General features: G+C 31.3%; 2 protein-coding genes across 2 annotated transcripts in view; both read right to left on the bottom strand.

Moving 5' to 3' along the window:
* The window catches only part of Fhos (Formin homology 2 domain containing), a 54,335-nt gene that overhangs the window by 21,783 nt on the left and 20,195 nt on the right, over positions 1 to 12,357 (bottom strand). Inside the window, exon 4 of the mRNA XM_068761280.1 lies at positions 4,381 to 4,490. Within this exon, the coding sequence (XP_068617381.1) occupies positions 4,381 to 4,490 (110 nt within the window). The remainder of the gene's footprint in view (positions 1 to 4,380; positions 4,491 to 12,357) is intronic.
* LOC137918449 (uncharacterized) overlaps positions 1 to 12,357 on the bottom strand; it is a 179,984-nt gene that overhangs the window by 167,500 nt on the left and 127 nt on the right. The window lies entirely within an intron of this gene.

The following is a 12,357-nucleotide window of genomic DNA, read 5'->3' as shown; positions in this document are numbered from 1 at the left end:
ATTATACGTGGCATGTTCACGGGTCGGAAGACCATCTGCGTTGTTCACAAGGTACTTAAGTGAAGAGCAACCTATGTACTAAAATACAGAAATAATAATGAATGATTAATGTAGTTATTTAATTTTTGTATTTTTTCCAAAAAAAAACACAATCTGCTTATTTATTGCCATTAAGGCGGAACAAAGTTCGCCGGGTCTGCTAGTTAAATATAATAACAAGTTAAAAACATTTATGTACTGGAAAATATATCAAAAATTTTATTACGTAAGAGTGAAGTTTATGGGAATGATGAACTAACGTCGTAGCAATGTAATTACAGGATGCATTTTATTGCAGGGGATAACTGAGCCAGCCGTTCTAACAAATGTTTTTATATGTGCGAAATCATATAACGTATGTTTCAATAAAGACGGATAATTTGAATTGTCTTGTTATATTTATTAATAGCGTTTTATTTGTAATGTTATACAGTGTAAATATCAATTTTTGAGTCTACCGTATTTCTTATTAAGTAAGTAAACATATTTGTTTTTAAAAGCCTTCCAGCCACACATGCCATATTAATGGAATTAGTGAAACCGAAAGTTTTTTTTTTGAACTGGTCAGTTTAAAAATAATATTAATAGATAAAAAATAATAATTTGAAAATAAAACATTCACAAATTGCTAGTATGTTAAAAATTACGTTCCAGCATCATCATGGATTTAATACGTAAAAAATTTCATTGTGTGATATTTTTATATTTCCCTTGAGTCTCAGACAACAACAAAATCACGTTAGCTTTAGGTTAGCTTTAAATTATGAAGCTCCATCTCATTACTTTCTACTACTGATTTAAAGGAAGATCCTAAAACCAAGAGGCAATTTTCACAGTAGATGTTTTTTTTTTTTAAGAAGAATTGCTTATAAATATAATTAAATTATATATAATAAGGAGGAGAGGGAAGATAATCGCCTGGTTCTTTGATCGGACAGTCAACAACAATTTTATCGCAGAAAAGAAAAAAAAGTTACAGCCATAACATTTGTTTGTCTGTTGTTTTTGAAACAGTTCGAGAACAACGTCTAGCAAGCTGGGCCTTTCTTCATCAGGACAATATGGCAGCGCTCTAGACCAAACGACCAGCCGCGTATTTGACTATAGCTAAACAAGCTATATAGTTAACTAAAATGTACATCATTTATGAGTCGATCATTGTATAAATTCGTCGGAAAATGAATTAAATATATAGATCACCACAACATTGCGAAGATCAATAGTTAGACGTTATACTACTAAATGTTATTGTTGCCTGATTTGAAAATTATACGATTATTTTAGGAATATTTTTATTATAGTTTTGTAATGATAGCGACAGCTATGATTTTTTAGCTTTGTCAAAATTGTTGTTTTAATTTTTCATCAGACAGATTCTTTTTTCCACTGAAAGCTGCCAAATTTGTAGACTCTGCAAGTTTGAGGTGGCAGAGTGCAAAGGGTGATTGGTCTAAGATTTTTTTAATGGAGCCAAGCTCGAGGCCTCCCGGGAGAGCCTGGCCTCGTACTATTTCATAATACTTATTTATCGGATAGGGAGACCAAAGACTTCTTAAATTGCTTCGGCAGATAATATATAGAGTAACTGGGCTATAGAACTCAAGAGAGGGCTTCGGCCTGGGCTTGTCGATAAAACCTGTTTAAAAACCCGACACACAGGCGCGCAAGATGGCCGAAACCTCGTCTTGGTTGGTTGTTATTGTATATAAGTAGCAGAAGAAAATTCAGCAACGCTTCTATTTAGTACGAACGCAGGTTTGTATCCCATGTAATGTACGGTCCGGCCTCGTTTCCGGAAATCGTTGATTATCGAATAGAAAACTATTGTCAGTCATAAATTAATATATCAGAATCATATACGTATTGCAATCGTTAAATCATAATTTCTTTTACACTCATGCACATACAACGGCTGCCCCATAAACGATAATGCACTGAACAGACTAACTAACCCTACCCTCGAGCCCTTAAAATTGTTCAAACAATTGCGTTGATGCAGCAAGCCAATATGAAATTCTCATAGTCTTTATTAAAATGACACTAAGATACTTCAGAAAAACAAATAGCAAAATAAAAGTGGTCAAAACAAGTTATTAAGACGTTGTTCCGAATACACGTAATTAATAAAATATAATCGATTGATAAGAATTTAATCGAAGCATTGAAGTATCGGAGGATTAGAAACTTTTTGTTATTGTTACTTTGTATTATTGTTTTACTAAATATTTTTTAAACTTGTGTAATAAAAATTTGTCAAGTGGTTTGTTGATATATATTATACATTAAGTATTATAATGCCCAATAAACATTTTAAAAATTTGGACTAAGTGATCGTAGCTCAGGGGTAGAGGACCAAAACTTGCGATCGTAGATCGTGGGATCGATTCTCTGGATTCAATGTTATATAAAATTTACACTTTGTGCCTTAATTACAAAGGATTGCCACTCTTGGAAAATAAGTTTCCAGAGGATAGATAATTGCGTCCCATGCGTACCATAATACCACGCTGCGATCGCCAACCTGCATGCCAAGCGTTGCGATTATGGTATACTCGTATATCCCCATAGATATATTTGTACTATTGAATGTAGGCTCTCCCCCATAGATATCCGGTTCCGATTGGAAGCAGCTCTCTGCTCAAAGTTGCTCCTTTAAGTTTATTGTAAACAAGTAAATCAAGCAATTAGTTATAACTTGTTGAAGTTAGATATTTATTAAGAAGGCTTTTTTAATCGCGGCATCAGTGCCTTTGTTTATTTAAATGATTTATTTCTTGTTTTCTTGCGTCACGTTCGTAAACATTTAAATAGTAAATCCTAGATTAATTTGATTTTAGACGAACTACTTATCATACAGTCCAGGATAGCTATGGGAGCGCCTCTTTTATATACCAAATCCCTTTTGTATTTTCCACAAAATATTGAATGACATATACAGCCGTTTTAGATTAATTCAATATTATACTAGAGGGGACAGGAAAGTAATGTCGTTTCTGATGACATATTTTACAGATAAACTGATTGATATTTACCGTTCCGGCATTTATAATTTGTATCCTATATAGATGACAAAAGATTGTTGATAACGAAGGTGAATGTATTGTTGATTAGAATTAAAAATTTGTTAAAAATGAAGTCGTGTGATTTTAACTTAAGAAAGCATCATTACTTTCCGGTCCCTCTTATACTAATTACTAATGTATTATAAATGTAATTATTTATTCAGGAACGAATATATTTTTTTTGTAAATAATTATGTTTATTTTTTGGAGTATTTACCTTTTTTGTTTTAAAATGTTTAAAAAATAAATGCGGACAAAGCTTATGTGTTTTCTTTATTTAATTTCATCATACCCATGGTAGGCTTATCTTTTATGAATTAAGTTTTGATAATTTCTGTTAATAGTCGTCATTAACGACACAGTAGGATGAAAGATTTTTCATTTGATTTTTTAGGCTGTTATTAAAAAGATGTAACTGTTATTACCATCACTATATAGTTTCTTGTGTCATGTTCATGTGTACAATATTATTAAGTATTTTGATTTGTGGAAGTACAAATGTGTTAATTGTCAAACTTACATATGATACTATACATGTTTATCAATAAAATAAAATGTGTTGTTATAAATAAACGTGTTTTATTCTAAAAAATCGTTTTCCTTTACCCTTAAATAATTTCTAATATAAATTTATTTGATACTAAAATCAAATAGGCGTCTTTACAAAGAATATACAATTAGTTTTAATTACGTTTTAAACTGCCTTGAATTTTTTTGGGCACTAACTTCATATATTTGGTGGGTAAGGTTTGCAATCTTCAACTGTTTTGTAGACAGCCTCAGGTAGTGGAATTACATGTATTTTGAATTTTTGATATAATGTTCACCTACTTTTACCGTAGGCAATTAAACGCTACCTACGCTCAATGTAAGTCTTCTTTATTTAAATTTTAATTGTTTATTCATAGAAAGAATATTGTAGACAATTTTTTTTTTGTATTAATCAGTGTGATTGGTTTTTGATTTGGTTACTAGGTGTAAAACTTTAAAGGGGCGAATGGGCTCATTTGCATTCAATAATGTGTGTTATGCCTTATCCAAAAATCGATGGTTTCGGTAATAATAAATAACGTTAAGTTAATATAATAAAAAAGCATTTTCTATACTCGTATTATTTCATATTAAAATTAATTAATATTGATTATCTGTTCTTGCAGACTTTAGTGTAGGAATGATATACAAAGATAAGCTTTTTGCTAACAAACGAAGGATTTACCTCTTAAAGCTTTTACATCAGTAACCAATCATTCTGTATATCATTTTTATAATGAAAACTTACTTGTCTTGTAATCCTTCCAGTTCTTCATCTTGTTCACCCAGTGTCGAGTCAAGATCCAAGTATGCTCCATAGTCGCCATCTTTGAATACTTGCAGTGTGACGTCATCTAGCTGCGGAAAAGATTAATTTAGAATTAGACATTAATTTTACAGAATTTGTGTTTTTCCTGAAGAGTTTTTTCAGTAAAGGTAATTTCTGATGATCTAGAAGCGAATGCGTCTATGCATCTGTGTGTAGTTGGCAGAATGCCATCATAGAAGCCACTATCTATTGAGCAGATGGTATTGTGGGAATCTGGAACAGAGCTTAGAAATAGTTTCTCCAGTTTCTGGTTTGAATTATTTAGAACATTAATTACTTTTATTTATAGAACATCCAAACAAATATTGAGGTTAAGTTCATTTTGAACATGTTAAAGAGCTTTTTCTATGATTCAATTTTAAAACATACCCATAGTACAGTGTAAGAAGAAGTATTTTAATATTTATGTCATAGTTATATAACCCACCAGAAGTGTACAACCACGCTATTCGTGTACGGGAGGTGGATAACATGTATGCGTTTAAAATTAGAAAAGGTGAGGCAGCTTCTCGAAATTTCCAGATTACACAGTATTAAAAAATATTTCACTAAAATTTATGTTATGATTATAAGTTCAAATAGTTCTAACATGATGTGAACTGATTTTTTAGTGTTCATTGTTAAAATAAAAAATAGTTTGTTTTTAATAGATAATAAAACATAATTTGATTATACCATATTTGTTCATGTTTCAGTATCAAGATAATCCAGGTTTTCACAAATCATGCATTTAATATGCAATCAATAAATACAGTCGCGCTAATCAATTTTCTAAACAAATAATTAAGACTATATTTGCACTATGCGATAAAATATTGTTTATTGTTGCCTACTTATTTTTTATTTAACTACTAACATATAACAGCGATATTTTTAATCGCTGTGACATTAAGTGATTTAATGTCGTAGAATTAAAAAAAAATTAAACACTTGATCTCATAATTATAAAACAAGACCGTTGCAAGCTGCGTCATAAGCTATTTAAATCGCATGTTTAAACGTGTGGAAGAAATGATAATCATACTAATATTGTTATGCATTACTAATTATATTATATTAAAGTATACTCTATAAAATCTATAGAAAATTTCGAGCCATGACGGTGATACTTTGAATTGATGAAATCTCCTTCTTATTAACGTTGGAGAAGTTTTGCTTTGAAGGCAAAAAGCATGTTATATTTATTTGAAAATTGAATAGATGCACCGACAACATATTCAAGGCGCGGGATAAATGGGTGGATACGGATAGCGCAAGCCTGGACATCGTAGCGATCTTTGGGGAGGTCTATGTCTTGCAGTGGGCATCTATCGGCTGTCATGATGATTAAGATGATGGTGCTAATGATATTGAAAACATTGACGTAACCAGAAGCAGTACAGCAAGCATCATTGCAATTCCTTTCGCTGTTTTATGTATTTAGTATTGTTAAAAATAAGGACAACGAACATACGTAATGCCAGAAGGCAATTGTAAGTATGTAGCCGTGGTTTTCGATTAACATTTGGCTTTTTACTTACTCTCTGCGACTATCCAACAAAATGTTAAGAATTAATAGAGTAATAATTTAGAAAATTACTTTATGAATCAAATATAAACAGTTTAGAAACTGCCTCTATTTTTAACGCAAATAAAATTACTTTCTTCATATCAATGTAGGATTAGAGTGTTATAAGGGTTGTACTTAGAGTATTTTTAAATTGACTCATATTATAAAATACATGATTCAAATTTTATTTTGTTTCGTTAGGATATATTAAACATATTTAGTAAAGACTAGGTACAAAAATCGCGATTCTAATTATTCCCTTAAAAATGTTTTTATAAATCTTATGTGTTACAATAATTGGCAGCGCCATTAATTGCAATTTTGTATTTTTTATATTTGACTCCGATGGCATTAGAAGCATTCTCCAGGAATAAGTTCGTAGGTTATTTTCGCGTAAAACACAAGTTTTTTAATATTTTCAATAATATATACATAATTTAATTTTTTCAAATACTTTGGTTATTATCATTGCGTATCTGTAATAATGTATATCATATAATTGAGAATTTTAATCTAATGATTTTTTGTTAAATAATAATCCAACGAACAAAATTTAAACCTTTTTTACAGATAGAAAGTAAACAATCTGAACACATTAGATAAAACTTTAAATCAGATAATTCTTTGACCGCATAGTTTGATAGTTACGGCTAGAAATTAATTCGAGATGCCGTAATTAAAATTTTATAAATGCTAATGATTTACCTATTCACATACATATGAATATATTCGTCATGTGGTTTATTAAATTTTTGCGTAACACTTAATAATAGTTTTATGTAACATTTATTTTATTACCTTGTTTATTTTAGTCATTAACTAAACGAGGATTATAGATTAAAAAAAACCGCAATAACACATTAATCACGTGATGTAATTTTGTTTCAGTATTTTTTTATTGGTGACGAAATTAAATTCGAGTAGTTAATGATTGCGAATACTGGCTTCATAATAGTCAATTGATTGGTTGCTTGATATCGTTTGCTTAGATCATTTTAACTTGGTTGTCCAACAGGGTTGACTTGCGATACAATTAAGATTTTGGGTCAAGTTTTTATGAATCATTTGAAATAAATGCCGATACTGTGACCTTTGCCTTAGAAAGTAGTGCAGAAAATGACGACAATTATTAATTTAGATGAAATAACATTTTTGGTTTTCAACAAATTGAGTTTGTACTTGGTTCAGCCTTGTTACGGCATAATTCACTCTTTTAAATAAGTACGTAATTCGGAAGTGAAAGAAAGAACTTAAAAATAAGTTCTAAAATTATACTGAACGGTTAATTTGAAATTTTCGCGCAATTATTTAGGAGTTGAAGAGGTATTTGTTCACTGTCTGGATGTTTTTTAGTTCATTGTTTCTATATCTATTGAGGGATGATATAGTACATCGCCACATTTGGGGTGCGGGTTGGCGATCGCAGTTAGGTATTAAGGTACATAGAGGATGCCGCTGCCCACCCTCTGGAAACTTCTTTGCAAGCAGTGGCGATCCTACATTATTATTGCACAAAGTGTGAATTATATATAAGACTATCTAATTATATATATCCCGGGAATCGAACCTGCGATCTACGATCGAAAATCTTAGTACTCTACCTCTTGGCTACCACTGCAACCTATTATTTTCTTTCGGTAATTCTATATTTATAAAAATTTTCGTCCTAGATAAAGGTACAGACGCAAAAAGAACATGTTTTTTTCTCTATTTACTACTATCTAAACAAAAACTAGAAATCCGAAAACAATAAACTTCCCATGTTATATCAGAGCAGTATCTCTTACCTGAACACGGGACAGAGATATTTAGCACAGATAATTTTAGCCAAACACCGCGGTGAGTAAGCGCGTTAGTAACGTTATTTACAACTGCTACATTTATGCACTTGTGCACGTAACTGTACCCGTTTTTCGAAAGTAGGCGTATTAATTAATTTGCAATTACTACTAAAAGTTATACAAAATCTAGATAAAGTAGTGTTGAAAATAATTTGGTATTAACATGATTGGTTTTTCGTCTTTGATTCTCACCTCGTCTTCAACAATTAATTTAAAAACCACTCATTGTTTCCAGCCAACTACAACTTAGGAGTCTTCAAGACAACAGTGAATAAGTTTCTTACAGGCAAGTCAACCTTCGTAAATCTCGTCATCGCTTAACATAAGGCGAGACAAAGATCAAATGCTTTGCTCATAAACGATGATAAAAGATCCATATAGTATGTACTGACACACCACAAACAGTGAATTTAAAAAAAAGTTGGATAACATTTGATATTAAAATAAACGACACGTTACAACAGACTATATGAATAATTGTTGTATTTTTACGATTTATTTATTGAGGTTTATCTAATGAGTACGGCAAATAAATTCAAGGTAATTCGTGTATGATGAGTTACATTGAATAAATTGTATATCGACAACATTGCGTCGGCTTTTCTGTTAAGAAAAGAACTACATACCTGTGAACTATTTTAGTGATTGTAATATGTATATTACTTCTGAGTTGTAAGACAGAAACGCATGTCTTATTTATTATCGACGTATAAGAAATTCAATCCAAATTTCGCCATAGTTACAAACTATTAAATTATATGCCATAAATAGTGTATTTTATGTATTGCATTTTTTTTAATATAAAAACTAACGTTAACTAATAGCAATAATTAAGAAAATAAAATTAAATATTTGAGATTTTCAACTGGCGTTGAAATAGTGAATAAAACAGTAATAATATAGTGACTTACCCGATGAGGAGCTTGCAATAATCGATGCACGGCGGCAATTTGATAAGACAGCGGAATTGTTGTGTTAAACGTATGATACAATGGTCTTGTAGGTTCCCTCACGATATATTCTATGAAAGGGTCCAGGTCATTTAAGTACTGAACACGGCATACAAAAGAGTCAGCACCAATGTCTCTCACAGCTCCATTGACTCTGATGCTATCATTCACCTTCACCAGCTCAATCATTTTACTTCACTACACAAATTTCTAACCAATAAAGGAATCACAGTCGAATACAGTTCTAATTATCACATTGTAGCACTAAGCAAGAAAAAAAAATATAACTAAGGTTTTTTATTGTAGTTCACAACTAGAGAAGTGGAGCCGGTTTTTTTTCTTTGTTTCCTGACGTCGATTCGGTCAGCGGGAGTGTTTAGTCGTGGAACGCTCAAAGACTATTGAACGTCAGAACGCACTGCATACTGCCGTCTTGATAAATAATTTAAGATTTTTTAACAAATAATTTATTGCGTAGAAAGCTTTCCGAATTAATTAAACAGGTTATTATTGTTTTGTTACTATTCAGTATGTGTTGTTGAGTGCGTTCTTAAAGATTAAATATGATATTCCTGATAAATCACAATTAGCTATTATCAGTTATATCAGGTGTCGAATAGTCTTTTTAAATTTGTTTTAGTTTTGAAATATATGTTACAAAAATTAGCGTAACAATTTTTCATCGTTTGTGTCGTATTTCGAGTCAACAGATGAAAGCAGGCCGCTACTCCTATTTGAAATCTATGAGGGAGGCCTGTGGCCGGTGCACGTCCTACGGCTACAATAATCATGTTGATCGTGTGACTGCATTTGTGTATTATATTATTGAAAATATTATAAGTATTTTATTCTTCCCACGTTTGGACATTGGCCTGCTCTCAAAGAGCGTTTTTTGTAATCAGCCAGTGAGGACACATCGATAGCACATACGTTTCATGATTCATAATCGAAATATATATTTTTTAACGTGATAATTATTATTTACGTGAATATGGCGCGCTCTAATTAGGAATAGTAAAAATAATTTATATCATGATAATTACTAAAGCAGCTTGCACACTAATAGAAACTAATAAAATTTTTGATTCGTAAGTTTAATAAAACTTTTTGTACGCACATTTCTTAATATAGTACAAAGCGTAATATATTTTTTACAATGTATATATATATAGGTTAATTAAATATATATAAGCAGTGCAAGGTGTGCAGAAGACACTAGGTGCAGGCCGCTTCCTATTGGTCTTAATGGAAATCCATAGAAGAGATCTCCTCTGTGGATTTGCATTCAGTCATTCGCCAGTGGAAGTCTTATGGCTGTGATGATAATGATGAAGCAACCCGATATATTCCTGGCTATACGTGATTATAAATGAAAAAAAAAACTTTATACGTGCATGTTTACTGTTCGTCCTATAATTTTAAGAATTTAAATGTACTTATAATATTTTATTTGTAACGAATATAACATATTTTTATTATTATATTCTGTAAAACGTATTTGTTCCTATAAAATGTTGTTACGTTGTTGTTATTCTCAAAATAATAATGTTCTTTTAAACGAGCGTCGTCATTATATTAACGAAGAATCTTTTTTAAATATACGTACACTTGTTATAGACCCTCCTTTCATAGATCTCCTTGTGATAAATTGGATGCGCTCTTCCTCATTTTTTACGCCAAAGAGAAGGTGTTATCACCAGAAATAACTCATTTTCTTGAACAATGGATTTGACGCTTGGTGTTCTTAAGTATTAGAAACATCAGAGGTGCCTGTACATACCAGTCGGACAATAGGCATTTAATAAAAGGTTAACGGTCTAAACATTACGACATTTTTCGTCCAATGGCATAGGAATTAGTTAGTCATTACGTTAGACATTCACTGCGAGGAGACATCTATTATGTCTTGTTAAGGTAAATATGGTTAGCTGGACTATGATTTGTTTATTGTCAATTTAGAATTGAATCTGTAGTTGTATTTGTATAACTTATTGTTGTGCTCAAAGAAGTGATATATATCAGGATCGTACGTATGCTAAAAATGGTTCAATAACAGGAAATACCAAAAAAGGTTCTATGAAAAATGATTAACGGCAAAGCAGTGGCATTCCCTTATTTCTAATCAGAAAATACTTGGCAGCAGGGTCGACGACCCCCGGCAGGTCGCGTCGTCTGTCTCTCCTTCCTACGATTCATTACATCTTTGATTGGGTCGAATGGAAATAAAATATGTTATACAATTTGTTTTATTGTACATTGTATTTATAAGATTCTCGAAAGATCTTCGATATATTCTTAGATAACCTTAATGACGTTAGATTTTATCAGACCTGATAATGATATTAAATTGTATTTATTCTTGAACGACTTGTTTAATTTACGTTCTCTATTACGGTTTTGTTCTACATCTAGCGCCAAATCTGCTCAATTTTGTCACATGGCATTAGGTTTTATTATCTTTGAAAACTGTGTCCCCAAACAGCAGAGAAGAATTTTTTTGTAAACTATTAATTCTGTTTCTAGCAAAGAAGAATATAAAAACTTAAAACGTCCGTACCTTTCATATAATTTTTATTTTAATTGCGCTTGAAACTATATATTTTTTTAATTGACTATGATTGTTGATAACATTAGTACTTAAGTAGTTGTGAAGTTAATACAAGTTGCTTGCTTTTACTTAAATTATCTTCTTTAAGTGAGTTGTAGCAAAAGTAATAAATGTTCTATTTAGACCGTAAAAAAAATAAAAGTAAATATTGTTGTAGATTTTTTTTGAAATATGACTGGACCTGGTCACATGATCTATCCTAACAGTACGTATATCTTACTCGAACGAAGTAGACGCTAAAGATGTTTTTATCTCTTAGTAACCTTGCGTGCATCGTATGCTGTAATTAGTTCTACTGTTTTTGGAATGAAATTGCTTCGTTTCGACAATAGTATCCTTTAGAAATTTGTTTATCCCTCACCAATTTATTACTTATTTTTGACACTGCTATTCTTTAGCTAAAGTTATGTTTTATTATTGTTAATTATACATTATACAATGTTAATAGTAGTCGTATACAATCCATGCACATGTGCATGACGGATCGTTTACAGTGGCCATTTGTGTACGTCATATGAAAGATCAGTAGTAAATCACTTTATTCTCAAGCTTCTTTATTTCATTAAAAAACTTCCGCAGTCATAGGACTTTGTTTAATAAACTACTTAAATTTATTAACTGATTATTTAGACACTTTACTTGGGAGTGCAGGCCGCTTTCAACCGGTTCAAGTGGAAATCTATGGGGGATGCCTAAATATGTGGTGGGTTGGAAACTATCACCTTTGCACGCATTTGCTTCTTAAAAATTAGCCCAAGTGCAAAGACGACGATAGGATTACTGGCGATGTCCGAATTCAAATTCGAACGAGTATTTGAATTTGAACGCGCAAGAATTATTATAAACAAAATATTTTGGTTGTAGTGGCCAACCAGTATGAAGCGTTTTTAAATGAACACTATATGTGTATAGTCGGCTATTCTACAGCAAAAATGAAATTGATGATTA

The sequence above is a fragment of the Battus philenor genome, unplaced genomic scaffold (genome assembly GCF_028537555.1).
Source record: "Battus philenor isolate CCGP_79_NKW_IND1 unplaced genomic scaffold, ilBatPhil1.0.hap1 SCAF_1, whole genome shotgun sequence".
NCBI classification, from domain to species: Eukaryota; Metazoa; Arthropoda; class Insecta; order Lepidoptera; family Papilionidae; genus Battus; species Battus philenor.
Note: the sequence above shows the minus strand (reverse complement) of the source record. Positions and strands in the feature narration are given on the sequence as shown.